Source organism: Nicotiana tabacum, chromosome 12 (genome assembly GCF_000715075.1).
Source record: "Nicotiana tabacum cultivar K326 chromosome 12, ASM71507v2, whole genome shotgun sequence".
NCBI classification, from domain to species: Eukaryota; Viridiplantae; Streptophyta; class Magnoliopsida; order Solanales; family Solanaceae; genus Nicotiana; species Nicotiana tabacum.
In genome coordinates, this window is record NC_134091.1 from 69,756,815 (window position 1) to 69,777,954 (window position 21,140).

Genomic DNA, 21,140 nt, shown 5'->3' on the forward strand with positions numbered 1-21,140 from the left:
AAGAGAAAAGTCCATGGTCTTATGTTTATGAATCCCCTCTTTCAATTGTGCCAATAATGGATCGTTGCATTGCTTCTCCTTGACTTCCACAACAAGTGATGGTTCAACCCTATTATGTACAATCACCCCTCCTTCACTAGAGTCCGCAAGACAAACTCCTAAACTAGTCAATCGGTGAACTTCCTTGGCCAATGACCTTTATATGTCTCCAAGTGACCCAAACTACCCATAGATTTTTGGCTAAGAGCATCTGCCACAACATCGGCCTTTCCCGAGTGATACAGGATATCGATGTCATAATCTTTGAGTAACTCAAGCCATCTCCTCTGCCTCAGATTTAATTCCTTCTGCTTGAAAATATATTGAAGGCTATTATGGTCCATGAATATATCAACATGGACCCCATATAAATAATGATGCCAAATTTTCAATGCAAATACCACCGCCGCAAGTTCTAAGTCATGTGTTGGATAGTTCTTTTCATGATTCTTGAGTTGCCTAGAAGAATAAGCTATCACCTTGCCATGTTGCATTAATACGCACCCAAGCCCAATTCTTGAAGCATCACAATATACCACAAATCCATCTGCACCCTTTGGTAAGGTCAACACTGGTGCCGTAGTCAATCTTGCTTTCAATTCCTGGAAACTCCTTTCACAAGCATCTGACCATTGGAATTTAACTTCCTTCTGAGTCAATTTAGTCAACGAAGGGGCAAGGGTAGAAAACCCCTCCACGAATCTTCTGTAATACCCAGCTAAACCTAAGAAACTGAGAATTTCTATTGGAGTTGTAGGCCTCGGCCAATTCCTCACAGCCGTAATCTTTTGAGGATCAACCATAATTCCTTTATTAGAGACTACATGACCCAAGAATGTAACAGATTCAAGCCAAAATTCACATTTCGAAAATTTGCATATAACTCGTGCTGATATAGGGTTTGTCAAACTACCTTGAGATGATAAGCATGGTCCTCCCGACTCCGCGAATAAACAAGAATATCGTCAATAAACACTATCACAAAGGAGTCGAGGAAAGGTTTGAAAACCCGATTCATAAGATCCATGAAAGCTGCTGGGGCATTTGTTAGCCCAAAAGACATCACCAGAAAGTCAAAATGCCCATACTAGGTTCTAAAAGCTGTTTTCGGAACATCCTGCTCCCTGATCTTCAATTGGTGATACCCGGATCGTAAATCAATTTTGGAGAAGTACTTAGCACCTTGCAATTGGTCAAACAAGTCATCTATCCTTGGCAGTTTGGTACTTATTCTTGATCGTGACCTTGTTTAAGCTGCCGATAGTCAATACACATTCTTAGTGACCCATCTTTCTTCCTTACAAAAAGGACCAGTGTGCCCCAAGGCGACACACTTGGACGGATAAAACCTTTTTCTAACAAATTTCTCAATTGTTCCTTTAGCTCCTTCAATTCTGCCGGTGCCATTATGTAGGGTGGAATAGATATAGGATGTGTGTCTGGCATCACATCAATCTAAAAATCAATCTCCCTGTTTAGTGGGATCCCAGGGAGTTCATCCGGAAAGACTCCCGAAAATTCATTCACAATAGGCACGAACTCAAGCGTAGGTGCCTCAGCATCGGTGTCCGTAACCCGGACCAAATAGTAAATACACCCCTTGTTGATTATTTTCGTGGACTTAAGGTAAGAAATAAACCTACCCTTTGGCACTACATCATCACCCTTCCACTCAATAACTGGCTCATTTGGAAATTCGAACCTAACACTTCTGGTTCGGCAATCAAGCTTGGCAAAACATGAATAAAGCCAATCCATCCCTACTATCACATCAAAATCAACCATTTTAAATTCAATAAAATCGGCCACGGTGTCACGACCACGCAACGTGACAACACAATCCCTATAAACTCGCACGGATAAAATAGACTCACCAACCGGAGTAGATACAGAGAACGACTCATGAAGCTGTTCCGGTTCTATCCCAAATTCCATGGCAACATAAGGAGTGACATATGACAACGTGGAACCGGGATCAATAAGAGCATATACATTATGGAATTGGACAAACAATATACATGTGACAACATCTGGAGAAGCCTCTGAATCCCGATGCCTCCGCATAGCATAAAATCTGCTGGGCCCTCCCAAATTTTGTGCACCACCCCTAGATGCACCACGCCTTACGGGTGCTGGGGTGCCTCGAGCTGGAGGTGCTGTGGATGTAGTAGCTGCAGAATTAGCTGGCTGTGCCGCACCTCTGCCCATATTTTGGCGGGATGAGAGGCAATCTCTCTAAATGTGACCCCTCACACCACACCCATAGCATACTGGTAGGTCCATGAAGTAGGACCTAAAGTGTATCCTCCCACACTTACGACATGGAAGCCTCCGCTGCTGAAACCTTCTATCGGGCCGACCCTGCTAGTGGGGGTCCCCTGTTGCCCTGACTGGGTCTAGATGACTGTGCACTCATCGAAGACTGAGTGAATGATTGAGATGGTCCTGATGACCCTCCCCTGAATGCCAACCTACCACCACCACCACCGGAAAAACCACCAAAGTTGCATGCGGACCGGGCCTTGCTGCTACTCTGACGCTCCATTCTATTCTTCAATTTGCGGGTCTCTGTAGTTTGAGCAAATGCCACCATCTTACCATAGTTCATATCGGAATTCAAGGTAGCTGTAGAGGACTCATAGATAACTAAGGTGCTAAGGCCCTGTACAAACCGGCGCACTCTAGCCTCAATAGTGGGCAACATGTGAATAGCATACTTGGACAGGCGCACAAACTCCATATGATACTCCCACACATTCATACTACCCTGCTTTAGGCTTTCAAACTCAGCGGCACGGGTTGCTTTAGTTTCGGCAGGCAAGAAATGATCCATAAAGGCATCGGTGAACTCACCCCACCTTGCCGGAGGGCTTCCCTCCTCGCGGGATTCCTCCCACAACTCAAACCAAGAATAGGCCACCCCTTTCAGGTAGTAGGAGGCCAACTCCACTCCCTCCGTCTCTGTAGCATGCATAACCCGAAGAGTCTTATGCATCTCATCAATGAAGTCCTAGAGGTCCTCCTCGAGATCAGTACCCGTAAACACTAGAGGATCTAACTGAAGAAACTTATTCACCCTAGAACTAGCAGATTCCCCTGGCTGACTGGAAGAAGTAGGCCCAACACTCGATCTCTGGGCCTAAGAAGCCACTATCTGTGTCAACATCTGTATGGCTCCCCTAAGATCAATATCAGACACACCAGAATTGGAAGGTGGAGCTGGAGCTGGATGTAGAACTTGAATATCAGTTGGAGGAACCGTTGCACCTTCAGTAGGTGTAGGGACAGGTGCGGTCTGATCAGCTGAGGTAGAATCAGGCAGGGAAGTAACTGGGGGAATATCCTCACCCCTCGGGTGCTCACCCGCATCATCAAATGTAGGATCAACTGCCACTCCCGGGGTGACATTGGCTCTTTGGCCAGTTCTTGCCTTCTTCTTAGGCGCCATGTACTGAAAATTTAGAGCAACGCACGACTTAAAGGAGGATCAATCTTACAATCAACTTTATCGCACGATCGAGAACATGAAAGAAGGGTATTATTCCTAAGTGCCCAAGTAGCATCCTAATTATAGATGTGGTCAATAACCCACCGATAATAAGGACTCTACTAGACACGGTTCCAAGATATACTAGGACACTTTAAAACCTTAGGCTCTAATACCAAGTTTGTCACGCCCCAAAACTGGGGAGCACGACCGACGCTCAACCGAATGAACCCGACCGAGCAAGCCTGTTAGATTTTCTTCTACCCAACTCATCCATGAATGGAGATAATACATATTTTGATTAATTATTCAAAAAGGTGTTCATATCCACATACCAATTCATTACCAATAGTTCCATCATTTTTAATGTCTTAAATAGAACAAGTAATACAACCATAACATAACATAGTTTGTATTTCCTAGCGCCAATACACAACCCACAATATGTCTACAGAGCCTCTAAAATACCAAAGAGTACAATGATAGTGCCGACAACAAGGCTCCGGCTATACCTCAAAATATGATAACACATACGAAACAAAAGATGCACAACTCTGGAATGAGATGGGGCTCACCAAGTCAGCTGGGAAGAATGAGCACCGCTATCACTGTGGAACCACCTGCATCCATTAAAGATGCAGCGCCCCCGGCAAAAGGAACATTAGTACATGTCGAATAGTACTAGTATGAAAACCAAACACTAATTAAAGAATTCGAAAATACAATATAAATATGATGAATCAGAGCGACAATAGAATAACATAGTTAAACGTTTAAATCAAAGCAAGCTTATAAAGAGCTGTCATTAACATTTATAGAATTTAAGATGAGATCCTCTATAACCGTTCCCACACAAAGCGGCCCCGCCGCCTCACCCCTATGTATGCGGGTGGAGGTGTAAACACAATACCAAAACTCTACTAAAGTGGTCATGACGCCGCACCCCAATTTATGTGGGTGGAGGTATAAACACAATACCCATAACTCTACCGCCTCACCTCAATGTATACGGGTGGAGGTGTAAACACAATACCCATTTTCACACAAAACGGCCCCGCCGCCTCACCCCAATATATATGCGGGTGGAAATGCATCAACGATACCAATACCTACACAAAGCGGCGTGCAACCCGATCCCCCAATATATATATATATATATATATATATATATATATATATATATATATATATATATATATATATATATATATATATATATATATATATATATATATATGCGGGTGGTGGTGCAACAACAATACCAAAATCATACACAAAGCGGCCTTGCCGCCTCACCCCAATATATGCGGATGGAGGTGTAACCCCAATCACATTCTCTACACAATTTGGCATAATAGTTTTCCACATAAATCAGGACTTGGAATCATAACACGTAGATGACAATCCATAGTTTGGAACACATCCTCAATTTATAATATAATATCATGGGAGCATTTGAAACGCAAATTAAACATATATCTTTGTCACAAAACTTATTTGGAATACTCAACTTGTAATAAATATCTTGGAATTTACAAGGATATTGGGGTTCCACTTCTTAAAGAAGAGTTTAGCCAACATACCTCAATGGAGCTTCCTTAAACTCTAAAATATTCTGAAATTCTTAGCAACTTCAATCTATTTTAAAAATCTAACAAATTGAACCAAAATTAGGAAGATGCTCATGGTTCTAGCTCATTTGAGCACTTTATCAAACACTAGATGTGCATTAATGTTTCAAGGTCCTTTTATGGAGGATTCCATCATCCCACAGCCCAATATCTACCGTTTTTAGCTCAACAATCTCCCTACACCTTTTGATAACATGCATGTAAAATAAACAACTCTCATGCCCAAATATTATCTTTCTAATTACCCATTTCTAGACAAAATTCAAAATTGAGGGTTAGGGTGTACAATCTTACCTCTAGGATGAAGACCTAGTAAGTTTTCCCTTCTTAATCTTTCAAAATTTGAGCAAGAATTAAAGAACAATTATTGAGGAACACCTTCTCACTCTAGGGCACTCTCTCTCACTCTAAAATGTCAGATTTTAGCTCAAAAATAGCCCAAAACGTGTATTTAACGAAGTAGGGTCGGGTTTTAAAAATTCAAAAATGAATCTCCAGAACAAGGTCTGCGATCGCATATACGATCGCATAATTGATATGCGGACCGCATATCTACCGTATAATTAGTGTCCAAAGCTGGCCAAAAATTTGCTTGGGTCTACGGTCACTATAAGGCCCGCAGACCTGTTCTGCGGTCGTATAATGAACCGCAGAACAGTTCTGTGGTCACATAGTCAACCACAGAATGGCATCCAAAATTGCCCCTCTCCTGCCTCACTCTGCGGCCATTATGCGATCCGCAGAGTGATTTTGCGGTCACATAATGGACCGTAGAAACACATTTCGCTGCCAAAATATTTTCCTTTATCCCTAGTGCATTGTCCAGCCCAAAAAGTCCGAGCCATGGCGAGCAAGCTATTCGCGAAGAATTTTTATAATTCTCAACCCATAAAACTAATTCGGCACCATGAAACATTATTTTCTTTTGCAAAGTTTTACGGAGCCTTACAAAAAACCTCAAAACTGAGTAGAAAGTCTAAAAGCCAATACGGGAATTCCCAACCTCGGGATGTCACGAAATACATAAGCGTCTATACAACACAAGTATGGAAATACTGTCTATAAAAGACTAAAACTAAGTACATAAAGCGGAAAGATAGGGAAGGAGAGACAAGGTCTGCGAACGCCGGGTAGCTACCTTAGAATCTCCAACGATCAAGCTGCATAGAGAAATCAACACCCACCATGACAAGAAGCACCTGGATCTGCACACGAAGTGCAGGGTGTAGCGTGAGTACAACCAACTCAGTAAGTAACAAGACTAAATAATGGACTGAAAGTAGTGACGAGCTTCACGGATATAGCTCCATTACAGAAATTACAACATAGAAAGGTAGGCATGCTTTCAAATTTGACAACTGATCTGTGCCAAACCTACACCACAATTGAGTAGCGAGGCGGTCGATGCAATAATAAACCCAACAAAGGTCGGGATCGAATCCCCAGGGAGTTAGAATATGGGATTAGGTATATATCTAAGTTAATTGCAAGTTTTGGCTTTAATTGTACTTTCACAAACTTGATTGGTTCTTCTATTTCTAACTTTACTCTAAAGATTGCAATAATTGAAACTAAGGACAATATTTTTGTTGTTGTTTTTCAAATGTTTAAAGAGACTAGGGTAGTGACTTCTACCTAGGTGGATATCTAACGGGTAGAAAAATCTAGGGCAAGCTTGATTAGTGGGATTGTAATATAACTATCACACCCAGATACTCACTCTAAACCTCTTGGTAGTTTGAGTGATTTTACCTAATTTGGCTTTCTCAAGTCTAAATGGGTATTCATGCAAATCAAGTGATATTGGCTCAGGTTGGGTATTACTATCTCTAGGTTTAACCTTTTAATTGAGGATATCAATTTATTGAGTTCACCCCAATTTCTTGTTAGCCTAGTTTTTCTAGACTTAGTCCCTCTTTCTCAAGTAGAGACTAAGTCATAAAGGCATGAATCAATGTTTGCAACCATTAATTCTTGAGTTCTAGCAAGAACTAGGCTAAATATCACTAACTCATTCACATTCAAGCCCTAAAATCAAATACCCATTAAATACCCACACTAGGGTTGGGTCACAACCCTAGCTATGTGTTTAGCTACTTATGGAAATAACAGAAATTAAAGATGAAATGAAGATAAAATCCATAATATTAATTTGTGGAATGAAAATCTAATGTTAAAAGTGAAACTAGTACAAAAACTCCAAAAACAGAAAAGTCAGCCGTCATACAAAACATAACATAACCTAAAAATGATAAAAAGTTCTATTTATACTAAGCTGAAAATATCTGACAAAAATGCCCTTGCGGAGGTTGTGCGACCGCGTAATTCTGAGTGCGGCCGCACTCTTGCTTTTGCGGCCGCATAATTCTGATGCGGTCCGTGTTCTTCTCTTTTTGATCTGGGTTGAGTTGAACTTTCGCGGACCGCATAATTCTAAGTGCGACTACGCTCCAGATTATGCGGCCGCATAAAAGTGATGCGGTTCGCACTTGCTTGAGTTTGGCTTGAAATCAACTCTCTGGTTCTTCATTTTGCGGACCGCATAATTTCGATTGCAGTCGTACAAGGGATTCCGTGGCCGCAAAATTCTGGTGCGGTCCGTACTTCTCTCTTTTGCTCATGTTGTCAGCTCTCTGAATCTCAGTCATCGCGGTCCGCATAATTTCAATCACGGCCGCATAAGGACTCTCGCGGCCGCACATTTCTGGTGCGGTCCGCGCTCATCATTTAGCCCAAAAATCACTCTCTGGATCTCCCTCTCGTGGATCGCATAATTTTGATCGCGGCCGCACAATATTTGTGCGGTCCGCGCTTCAGACATCTTTGCCCAGCCTTGATTTTTGTTCAACTTTTGACTCCTTTGTGAGCTGATTTTGATTCCTTTGGCTCATTTTGAACAATTCCTGCAAGCAAGCATATTTCATTAGTTTTCGGGAATACCTCCAAGCATTTTTGGCCTAAAACACAAGTAAAAGAGAGCAAATAATAGGTTAAAATCCCTACTTATCAACAACTAAGCCAAAACAGTTAATTCATGCCAAGTTCAATTGCAGCAGGATATAATATCTTTAAGAGATTTCATGACAGTGATATATGCCAGCTGAAGTACAATAGTAATGGAATCAAATGCATAATCTCAGAGCAACAGTCATTCAGTCCTTCCATACACTCCAAACTTACAGTCACTCATTCCTCTTAGTCACTTAGCACTCGATACTCGCACTCAGTAGGTACTTACGCTCACTGGGGGTATGTACAGACTCCGGAGGGGCTCCTTCAGCCCAAGCGCTATAACAATCCAGTCATGGCATAAATTAATAAAACATATTACGGCGTGCAGCCCGATCCCATAAATATCCTCACAATCAGGCCCCTGGTCTCACTCAGTCATCAACCTCTCCAGTCTCTCGGGCTCTCAGTAATCATGATAATCAGCCCAAACAACGATGATATAATATATCAATAATGAACAATAGAGACTGAGATGTAATATCCAAATAAAAACTGTGACTGAGTGCAAAACAACAATTTAGCAGATAATTCAACATGTACATGACCTCTGTTGGTCCCTACAGTGCCAACGCATAGTATAAACATGGTTTCTAACATGATTTGCAGTTCAATTTCTATAACACAAGGAGAATATATAGATAACAACAAAATTTTCAATTATTCGAATCCATGGAATTGACCAAGTCATAATTCCTACGGTGCACGCCCACACGCCCATCACTTAGCATGTGCGTCACTTTAAAATCAATTACATGACACATAATATGGGGTTTCATACCCTCATAACCAAATTTAGAACTGTTACTTACCTCAATCCGAGCAAATCTTTACTCCAACACACCTTTGCCTCGCGAAATGGCTTCCGAATGACTTGAATCTAACCATAAACAATGCGATACAATCAACACGGGCTAAAGGAATCAATTCCATAAGAAAATACTAAAGTCTTAATCAAAAGTCAAAAGTCGACTCAAAAGCCGGTCCCTAGACCCATGTCTCGAAAAACGATAAACGTTACAAAACCCGAAAGCCCATTCAATCACGAGTCCAACCATACCAAATTTACTAAAATCCGACACCAAATCGTAACTCAAATCCCCAAATTAAACTCTCTAAATCCCTAGCCTCAAACTCCTAACTCCCACCTTAATTACACACAAACTAGGTGGGAAAATCAATAGGAAAACATAATTATTGAACAAATTAGACCACAAGTGACTTACCTCAAGAAATTCCCCGAAAATCCTCTCAAGAATCGCCAAATCCCGAGCTTGAAATGTTTAAAATGGTGAAAAGTCTAGGAACCCTCATTTATAAGACACTGCCCAGGCTTTTCGCACCTGCTGCCAAATGACCGCACCTGCGGAATCGCTTTTGAGGTAAAATCCTCTGCTTCTACGGAAATCACTTAAACCTCCAGGGGCCGCATCTACACTCCAGGTACCGCACATGTGGAGGTGCTTATGCGACACATCATCCGCTTCTGCAGAACAGACCTTGTCCCTCAACTCTGCATCTGCGGAGCCTTGCTCGCACTTGTGGGCTCGAAGATGCGGTTACCCCTTCGCACATGCGCCCTGCCCAGGCCAGCCTATCCCCGCACCAGTGCATAACCAGCCGCATCTGCGGCATCGCATGTGCGAAAAATCACCTCGCACCTTCGACCTCTGCCCATTTCTTTCCATGTCGCTTCTGTGATTCCCTTCTCGCTTCTGCGAGCTCGCACCTGCGGTCAAAACTCCGCAGGTGCGATCGCACCAGATCTGGTGCACTTCAGCAATTCCAAATCTTCATCCGTTAACCATCCGAACTCCACCCGAGGCCTCCGGGACCTCAACCAAATATACCAACAAGTCCTAAAATACGATACAAACTTAGTCGAGACCTCAAGTCACATCAAACAACATCAAAAATACGAACCGCACCCCAATTCAAGCCTATTGCAACTAAGGGATCCCAACTTCTACAAACGATGCCGAAACCTATCAAATCACATCCGATTGACCCCGAAATTTGCACACAAGTCACACGTGACACCACAGACCTACTCCAACTCCCAGAACCAGAATCTGACCCTGATATCAAAGAGTCCACTCCTGGTCAAACTTTTCTAAAAATCCTCTTTTCGCCATTTCAAGCGTAATTTAACTACGGACCTCCAAATCACAATTCGGACACGCTCCTAAGTCCAAAATCACCCAACGGAGTTAACAGAACCATCAAAACTCCATTCCGGAGTTATTTATACATAAGTCAATATCCGGTAAACCATTTCAACTTAAGCTTTCAACCTTGAGACTAAGTGTCTTAATTCATTTCGAAATCCTTCCAGACCTGAACCGACTAACCCGGCAAGTCACATAAGAGCTATAAAACACAAAATGAGAAATACATGGGGGAACGGGGCTACAACTCTCGAAACGATCGGCCGGATCGTTACAGGGGCCTAAAGCCAAAGTTTAATATGAGGCCTAAATTTTTAAAAGAAAGTTATAAGATATGTTTTTATTTGAAGTCTATTCTTCTAACTTTTTGAGATATAAAGTTGTTAATAATTTTTTTTGTAATCGATTTTCTCTAATAATTCTTGCTTGATTGATAATATCGCCAACTTATTTAATCTTTCTTGAGATATTATTGATCTTAGATAAGATTTTACAAAGTAATAGAAGTGGAGTATACAACTATTGGAAGCTTAAAAGTATTGTTGAACACTTGAACTAGTGAAATCTTAGAGAAAGAAGGTGAGTAATGAAATCTTGGAGAAAGAAGTGAGTAAGAATATAAAAGAGAAACACAAAAGAATATGTAGGGTTTTCTGAAATATGAAGAGATTGAAACAAAAGAAAGATTGACTTGACAAATTAAGAAACAAAAAATAAATTTTTTAATGGAGTAAAAAATAGAAAACTAAAAGTTATGAAAACTATTCATCTACACATTTTTAAGTAAGTTAAATTATTATTTTATTTATATATCTAAAAAAAATTCTTTCCTTTATATTAAAAACTCTAGTTTTGTATTAAAAATACTAAATATTATTTTTTAAATACCTATGAACCTATTATTTTTAAAAAATGGCCCCCCTAAATTTGGGGCCTAAGGCACAAGCCTAACTCCACATAAGGTTGGAGCCGGTCCTGCTGCCAAGTGAGGGGATAAAAACTATTTTGAAGGATATGGTGTGCTTATTCAATGGCCAACACTAGTGATTTTTTTGGGTGGTAGAAAATTGAAGAAGAAGAAGAGGAGGGTCTGAGTAAGAAACATAATTTTATAAGACATACTTCTACCAAAAATAAGTGTCTATTTGATCACTAGCTAAGTTGGAAGGGTCTAATTTATAAATTGTGTCAACTTTAAGGGGCTATCTAGGTATTTGGCCAAACTAAAAAGAAAAGAGGGATAAAAACGCAATTATAAGTAGTTGGAAGGTGGAAGTGATAACTTTGGTAACGAACTATAAACTGTTTCGTCTCCGCACATTTGTGTGTTTCAATCGCTGCCACCAAAAATAGCTCCAATGGCAGCAAAGCTTCTGCTCTCTCCTCTCTCTCTTCCTTCCAGTTTCCTCAGTAGCCGAGAATTTCAGCACCACCATCGTCATCTATGTCTCCGAACAAAACCCAAAACCCGTTTCACCGTTCACGCATTTACCGATGTCCTCTTCACTGCTGCTACTACTTCCGCTCCTCTACTTGTCCTTGACCAATTTCAAGAAAACCCATCATCTCTCTTTTCAATAGCAGCAGCAGATTCTGGTTATTCAGTAGCTAGCTACTACACTTCACTCGGTCTCTTTGTCATTTCTATTCCTGGTCTTTGGTCCCTTATTAAACGATCTGTCAAATCCAAGGTCATTCATTTGTTTAATTCCATGTGTACATTTTCTTTTGGGTTTTATTTTTTCTTGGTGGGCTTATCATGTATTTTTATGGTGAATTTTTGGATGCAGATAGTGCAGAAGACATTTCTTAAGGAAGGTATAGAGGAGGGGAAGAAGGCAGCTAACCAGGTTGCTGGCGAAATTCTTTCATTCTTCACTCGAAATAACTTTGCTGTGTTGGATAGAGGAGAGACTATTACGTGAGTAACCCACTCCCAACCACTAGTATTTTTTCTTTTTTTAAACATATGTTATCTTTGTGCCTTATCCCCTAAGGGTGATAGTCCAATTTTCTGAAAAAGAGAAGTGAAAATGACAGTAAACTTAGTTGATTGGACAACTGCACTGGTATAAAATGGAGTTTTTTTTTTCATTTTTATTCTTTAGCTTTTCCCAGCACAATTTTGTGTAATTGATGCGAATAGCACTGGCCTGAAATGGCTGCAAACTCTGCTATTGGCTGCATAAGCTTGTCTTTACTCATGTTTATGATTGAATTTTATTTTCTGCTAAAAGTGGTCATGCTTTGGATTAATAGTATGTGATTAAGCTCTTTTCGTATCTTTTCATCTGAGGTGCACACTGTAAGGTTTTCTTTTCCGATGCCTGAGATAACAAATTAGAGATGATATTCAGAAAATTTGTACAACATCACCACTATCATTTGAGAATCTTTAAGTAGGTGAGTGACACTACAATTAATTTGTCATATTAGTATATTTGTCATGCCTTGACCTGTGAGAGAGCACTTCTGCCTCAATAGAGGATATTTAATTATTGCATATACCTATAGTGATTGTTTTAGCCTTCTCTCTCTCTCTCTCTCTCTCTCTCTCTCTCTCTCTCTCTCTCTCTCTCTCTCTCTCTCTCTCTCTCTCTCTCTCTCTCTATCTATCTATCTATCTATCTATCTATCTATCTATCTATCTATCTATCTATCTCTCTCTCTCTCTCTCTCTCTCTTGAGACTAATGTAACTTTTGCATCCTGAAGGTTTGAGGGAATGATGGTTCCAAGCCGAGGACAAGCAGCATTGTTAACTTTCTGCACCTGCATAAGCTTGGGAAGTGTTGCCCTTGTTCTCACTATAACAGTTCCTGATGTAGGCAATAATTGGTTCTGGATCACTGCCTTAAGTCCGTTAGCGTAAGTACTGCTAATAAAAAAATTCATCTGTCAATTCTGATTGTGTATTGTTGTTGATTGCAAACTGTTTCTCTCAAATTGGGAGCAGGGGCATATATTATTGGACTCGAGCATCCAGAAAGGAGCAGATCAAGGTGAAAATGATGGTAGGAGATGATGGAAGCTTGTCAGAGATCGTTGTTCAAGGTGATGACCAAGAAGTAGAGAAAATGCGGAAGGAGCTACAGCTGAGTGAAAAAGGCATGGTTTATGTTAAGGGCTTACTTGAAAGATGATATTACTTGGTTTTCTTGTAAGATATGTATACCTGAAACATACTCCATGATGCTTGGTCAATAACACTTTGATGCTCATTCTTCATTCTTATATTCTAACCAAAATATTTCTTAGAAGCAGTAAATTAATCACACATGCATACCTTAATCAGAAGTTCTTGTGCAATTGTCGACGAATGTTTCTAATATACACTATGAGTGCTTTGTTACTTTCTTCTCACAGCTGTCTATGACTTGACATGCTTTTAACTTGAAAGAATCCTAATCATGAACCTTCTCTAAAAGACATAATATTAAGGCAAAAAGGGTGCAAAGAAAGGGGGAGAATGAAGTTGTTTATCTATTCTCAAAAAAAGGGGGGAGAATGAAGTGTTCTTCTGATAAGTAGTATAAAAGAATACTTCCTCTGTTTCAATTTATGTGAAACTATTTGACTGGGCACGATATTTAAGAAAAAAGAGAAGACTTTTGAACTTATGGTGTAAAATGAGGCACATATATTTTGTGTGGCTATAAATCATTGTATAAAGGTAAATTGTTTCCAAATACGGACAATGGTCATTCTTTTTGGCACGGACTAAAAAGGAAATAGGTTCACATAAATTGAAACGGAGGGAATAGTATTTTTTGTATTGCAGAAACTACGTGTACCAGCAAGTGCCTTCCAGTACACGTCATGATACCAACTAAGGGGTTGTTTAGTTCAATGGTGGGAATATCCCATGGAATCAGCTATCCCACCTTCTATATGGGATAGCTAATCCCACCATTTTAGTGTAAAAGTTATCCCGGTATTAGCTAATACCCCAAACCAAACATGTGATAAATTTAATCCCAAACTTTATCTCGGGATTATTATCCTTATCCCATGTACCAAACGACCCCTAAAGGTATACATTTTGAGCAATGAAGAGTCATGATAACATAACTTCTGTCAAGCCTTTGACGATATGATAATCCATCTTCAAAACACTAGGCTCTTTAGATGTGGGTAATGAAACCATCATTATCCAATATCAGTACAATACATTCCATACTTGGCCTATGTTACAGGCACTGCTGAACACACAAAGATCCACATGGACTACTCTTTGCACTAGATATGTTGCATTTCATAAGTCTCTTAGATGTACATCAATCAGTTTCAAACATCTGGATTCTGTGGAGAGAATCCACATTTGAGTAGTAAGTTTTACTAGGTCGGTTATTGTAGTATCCCATTTGTTACCATCTTCTTTTACATCCAATCTGCTGCTCTATGATCTGATTCACCCATAAAGATTATGATGATGGTTAGATGGAAGAACCCTCGGTTTCTCTTCCTATTTAAGTTTTGAACTTTCTGTTCAGCAGTTAGAAATTAATCAAAAATTTAACTTCCTTTTGGCAATTCAATGGTGTCTTTCTAACACAGCCTCTTGACCAATTTTCTCTTGCCCAATCTGTTGGATCTTTGGGTTCTAATTTATCCAGACATCTGCAGATTTGAGAGTTGCCACTATTGCACAAACCATACACGTGACACCAGCCATAAATGTCACAGTTATCAGCTGGTGCGCCAGCAACATCATCCCAATTGATTATTCTATTCTGAAAGCTGTAGATCCTCCTTTCGTTGCATCACTACCCTTGCAATGATAGAGCTGTCTGTTAGATCATACATGAAGTGTATTTCCTCAGGATCAGGATCAGATAAATATGTATAGTTATAACCATTGCACGATGCATCGCGAGATGGTGCATTAGAAAAGGCTCAACCATTCCGTGGTCCAGCCCTGTAGTGTTCAATGGAACCATTCATGATAAATGTCTGTAGGAATCCACGAGGATCGAATGTACAAGTAAACTCATCCCTGGAAGGGTCATTTCTGCTCTTCCATGACCAGATGGAACGATGGAAACCACCTTCATTCCAGGTAAAGCAATGTCACCAGGATATTCAAAACTCTGCCACAGATAATTTGCAGTTGCATCTCGAACAACAAGATTGCCTGAATCAAGAAGCTGTGCTATTGGATTTTGCACGCGTCCGGTGGCATTGGAGGACCAAATGACACGGCTGGAACCATTTTGAAGAGTAAGAAGTCCTTGTCTTGTAAAATTTAGCATACCATCTGTATCATTGAGTGGACTGTCTTTGTTAGCAGCCCATACAACTGTCTGTATGGGAACTTTGTTGAACTATATTCCTAAGAACCGTTTCCTGGATGTCCCAGGGGCGAAAAATCACTACTTAGACTTTGCACCTGATGAAATAATGGTGTTTGCATCTGTTAAAGGTTGATCTGCAGGTATGGTATCTAGAGCACTCGACAGAATCCAAACAGAAAATATGGAAGACTAGAAGAAATGTATGCTTATGGTTTCCATTGGTTCCATGGTCTTGTTATTATCTTAGGTAAAAATAGGTTTCATTTTGACTGCAAGCCCAAATAGAGTTAAATTGAGATATGAACTTTCACTGATATTAGCAGATAGAGTTTTCAATTTGTTGTTTGCTTACAGATGGAGTCATTGACATGTTCAGAGTTGGTGGGCTTCCATATGACTTCTGCTAACTTTGATAATCAGTTTGATTGAACATATGTTTTGCGTAAGTGTGTGAACTTGATACATGATGGTTTGACCATTCCTATTTGCGTATAGATTTTGAATGTTGAGATTTCTTTCGTTTCTCTTTATCTTAAAGTTATTTTTCGGGAGCTTTATTTGGTCAAAGATAAGAGCTGTAAAATCTGAAGTAGAAGGGAGTAAAGAGGAGATGACCATTGAAGTTCCTTTCTGACAACAGCTTCAGTAACCATTTTGGCTACAATTGAAGTTGATCTTGTTAGAAAAATGATATAATACAAAAGAACAGAGATAAGGAAAGGCTTTGAGGTGTACTCCTAAAAACTGATGATGTGGAGCAGCCTTTTGTCAAAATAGCTTTTCAGAAAAGTATTTTGAGACACTATCATTTTGAGTTTGGCCCATGCATTTGAGAAGTATTTTTCTTCCAAGTTCTTACACCGGTTGTCCCTCTATAGGATTGGTATTCATCTTTTGTCCCTGTTTTTGACACACGTGTGAAACTAGCCCTTTTAAGTTTAATGAACAAATTCTAGACTAAGATGGCCTTCAGCTCCTCCCTTTCTTCTTTTTCAGGAAGGCCACCATGTTATTCAATTTTGGAAGCTTGAAATTTCTGTTTGTTGGTTGAAATTCGAAGTTAATGGCTGCTTATTATTAAAATCGTTTGCGTGTTGATTATTTGTGCTTAAATTTTTAGTTCAAACAATGATTTATTGATTTGCTTTAAAAATTTCAATACTCCATTGTTGGTCTTTAAGAAGTGTTGAAGAAGACAAAGCGAGTCTTGTTGATTTAGTATTATTTGACTAAATTGGTGGTTGAGGTTTGTTTATGTTGGTGTTTAGAGGTTTTGTTTAAATTTGAGATCATTTGAAGCAGATGTGGGATGGTTTCATCGAAATTGGACTTGCAAACTCAAAGAACACTTTGTTGAACAACATAGATAAATTATGCCAATAAGGTAGAGTTTTGGGAACAACTTAACCGATAGGCTGAATGTAGATAATATGAGGTTATGCCAACATGGTAGAGTTTGGTATACAATTGAACAAGCACTAAGTCATGCCAATTGGGTAGAGTTTTTGAATTATCCAACTAGATAGTTAGGTCGAGTATAGCACAAAGTCATACCAAATCAGTAGAATTTGTGAACTATTTAACAAATAGGTTGAAGATGGCACAAAGTGATGCCAATCTGTTAGAGTTTGGTGAATAACTAAACAATCACAAAGTTATGTCAATCGGGTAAAATTTATGAATAATTTTAACAAATGGTTAGAGTTTGATGAATAATTTAATAATTTTTAACTTGGCTCATGAATTAATTTTATGGAACATGATCAAAATTACCCCTATCATTTAGTAAATGATTTAAAAATACCATCTGTCCACCTTTTGGTCCAAAAATATACACAACGTTATTTATATTGCTAAAATTATCTTTTGATTTAACGGCATAATATGTGGTCCCCACTAATGTGTTGGTAGTGTTTTATTGGGCCACATGACTTTTTATTTTATCTCTTATATACGGATTTAATTTAGGAAATTTTACCTCCTATAGCAAAGGTATACACCCTATTTATTATAAACCAAAATTATTTTAAAATATTATTTTCTATAGCTACCTTTTATATTTTATAGCAAAATAAGTATTTTATGGTATATACTACCATTGAGGCATGAAATACGCTATTTATGTTTTTCATCTCTCTTAGACAGTTGGACATACCTATTTTTAAGGGATTGCCGTTACTATATTCATGAATACATGACGCGAATACATGAGCGTACAACTGTATTCATGAATAGAGTAGCGTGAATACATGTGAATACATGTACGTACAGCTGTATTCATGAATACAGTAGCGCGAATACATGTGAATACATGCGCGTACAACTGGACTGCCCTGATTTTAGGCACTTTTTGCTGATGTATTCATGAATACATGGCGCGAATACATGTGAATACATACGCGTACAGCTGAACTGTCCTGATTTTAGGCGTTTTTTAATGTTGTATTCATGAATACAGCAGCACGAATACATGTGAATACATGCGCGTACAACTGGACTGCCCTGATTTTAGGCGTTTTTTACTGTTGTATTCATGAATACATGGCGTGAATACATGTGAATACATGCGCGTACAGCTGGACTGCCCTGATTTTAGGCACTTTTTGCTGCTGTATTCATGAATACAACAGCGGAAATACATGTGAATATACTATCGTAACAACTGAATAGTAGCTATAAGAAGTAATAATATATATGATAGCTATAGAAAGTTAATAGCCACTAAACAATAGTGGTTTATGAAAATTCCTCTTTAATTTACCCGCCTCTTTATTTGACTTGCCATACTCTATTATAATTCGGGCCCACTTTTTTCTTTTTCTTCTTTCTGGGACTTAATTCTCTAGGAAGAGCTGCATATTTCTCCATTTAAGACCAGTTACTTAGAAAATAAATTTTTGAAAAGAAAGAACATTTATCAACTTCTTGAAAAAAAATTTAAACAAACACATATCAAGTATAGGAATCAGTGAGTGTTTTATAAATCGAAGAAGGTTTTTTCTTTGTAAAACACACCCAAACCAGTCAATCAACGGTGCCCAGGCCTCCTCCCGTAATAGAGATTCAATGATATCAACTCAATAAAGAATAATAATGGTCCATGAAGGATGAAGCTCAAATGATGTCTTCTCGACTATAAATATGAAATTCTTTCTCCATAGAACTGGAGATTATACTTTTTATTACCAAATCTACTATGAATGATCAGTCATTCGTGCGGATTGGCTTAATCACACCTATGTGGTGAAAATTCCTTGGTAAAATATTGAAATTTACTGGCAGAATAGCAATAATGTTAATGCATTTCAAACCTTTGTTCTACCATGAATAATGGATGTTTGAGGTAGTTACCACTCAAATATGAAAAGGTATATGGACGGAGTATGATTCTAAAAAGGAAATCACATTGTTTGATCACTGTTATTAAAGAAATTGAGAACATATTTCTAGTAAAATTAAAAAAAAAAAAGACGTTCCAAAGGGATGGTAAACTACCACTTGATGATATACTTAGAAGGTGGGGATACTTTGTACCTTCTAGGTGTTGGTGTTGTGCAAGCCCGGAGAAAGAATCAATGAGCCATGTATTTTTCAAGTCATATGCAGCTACAAGGGTGGTATGGTCATACTTCTTCTCTTTTGCTAGATTATCTTTGGAGGGGCTAAACTTGCACCAAGCAGTGGTGAAGTGTTGGACAGTCCAGGTAATCCCAAGACTTAAGCCAATTTTTCAAGCATTACCTTGCATCATTGTGTGGGAGTTATGGAAGAGGAGAAACAGTTACACACATGGGGATGATGTGACTATTAGTAGGGTCATTTATCAAATTTCCTCCACCATTCAATCTCTCGTCAAAGTTAGGAAACCTGGGATACAATAGGTTCCACATAGATGGCCAGATTTGCTGAATATGATGGAGAACTACACTCCTAAACTGAAAGTTCACAAGGTGTTGTGGTAATTGCCTAAGCCTGGGTGGATTAAAATTAACACTGATGGGGCCTCTAGGGGAAATCGAAGCTCAATTGGTTATTGCATACGAGATGCTGCTGGAGATGTTATTTATGCGTGTGGTAAGGAGATTCAGGAGAAAACAAATACAATGGCTGAGGCAATGGCATTACCGGAGGCTTTAAGGTACTTTGATCTACATCACCTCAATTACATTTGGTTACAAACAGATTCCATGATGCTTAATAATACAATCGAGGGATGTTGGAAACCTCCTTGGATAATTACTGATCATGTGGAGGAAATAAGGATGATTATGGAAAGATGCAATGCTAGGGTTACACACATATTTAGAGAAGGGAATAAACTGGCAGACCATTTGGCTAACTATGCCCTTGACAATGGCCCTATTGAATGGGATGGTTTCATGCAATTGGATGTACAAGGTAGAAAGATAGTGAATGATGATAAACTCCAATGCCCATACTTGAGAATAAGAGTGTCCAGGAGTTAGGGTTTGAGGAGAAAGAGAGTACAAGGTTGATGGAGGAACCTAAGGGCAGTACATATGGCCATCTTGTTCAAGTCCTTAGGGAGGAGAACATGATGGTGTTTTTATACTAACATGGTGTTCTTTTTTGCAGGAGACGTTATTGTATCCATGCCTTATCTCTTGACTAAACTTTACTTGGTGGTATTAGTACTTGGTACTCATTCCAGTGGAGGGAAAGCAAGGATATGCTTAAGCATGGAAGTTAGGGAACAAGGGGTTAAACTAGGGCTTGGTATCAGTGCTTTTTGTGTTGAACTACAAGGTATCTCCAGCCCTAGTCAACAACACATAAAATGGAGTTACAAAAGAAGTACCATATCAAGAAGGAAAAATGTAATATCTAGGTAGCCTTTAACACTGCCTAATTTTGCTATGCACTTGGACAATCGTATGGAAAGCAGCTGCTGGATACAAATGGGGTGTAACCAATACATTTTTGTATTTTTTTGTCTATCAATAGCAGGTATTGACATCACCAAGCATCTCACATGGAGTGGAACCACCCGCAAGAAACAACCAAGGATCATGTGTGTCGACCTAGGACACCGTATTTTGATTCGAAATGCAGGCACTTTGGACTTACCAGGGGAGAACTACCAGTTACATTTGCGTTTGGGGACATTGCACCTTAGTGTATATGCTAGGATATCAAAGATACAAGCAAGGATCAACTCCGTGATTTGGAAGACAACTACTACTTGCAACAAGAATGTCATGCAAAAATTTTCATGTGCGTGTGACTATATGATACTAGATCTGTTACTATGTGTGAGTACTACTTATTCACAACATGGAGGACAGATTGATCGAGGTACTTTGAGCGAACCATGGGTTATGCTAGAATAAAAGTGGGCTTACATTGAGCGAGGGAAGCTGCCCAGATTGCTTTGCGGGGCAGTGTGGATAGTTTATACGTCCATTGCATCCATATGGCTAGTTTTTATTCATGATCATTACTATACTAGGAGGTCTCTTTGCCAGTCTTTAGTTTGTCCAAAATGTACTACC

General features: G+C 39.3%; 1 protein-coding gene and 1 pseudogene across 1 annotated transcript; one reads left to right on the plus strand and one right to left on the minus strand.

The window, feature by feature from the left end:
• Positions 1–11,598: 11,598 nt before the first annotated feature.
• LOC107779431 (protein COFACTOR ASSEMBLY OF COMPLEX C SUBUNIT B CCB1, chloroplastic) lies at positions 11,599–13,590 on the plus strand. Its single transcript, XM_016599863.2, has 4 exons — positions 11,599–12,025; positions 12,125–12,255; positions 13,049–13,201; positions 13,290–13,590. Exons 1-4 carry the CDS (start codon positions 11,693–11,695, stop codon positions 13,474–13,476), a joined length of 804 nt encoding a protein of 267 aa, XP_016455349.1. The 5' UTR covers positions 11,599–11,692; the 3' UTR covers positions 13,477–13,590.
• A 1,108-nt stretch (positions 13,591–14,698) lies between these two features.
• LOC107779432 (G-type lectin S-receptor-like serine/threonine-protein kinase At4g27290) lies at positions 14,699–15,987 on the minus strand (annotated as a pseudogene).
• Between the last annotated feature and the right edge of the window lie 5,153 nt (positions 15,988–21,140).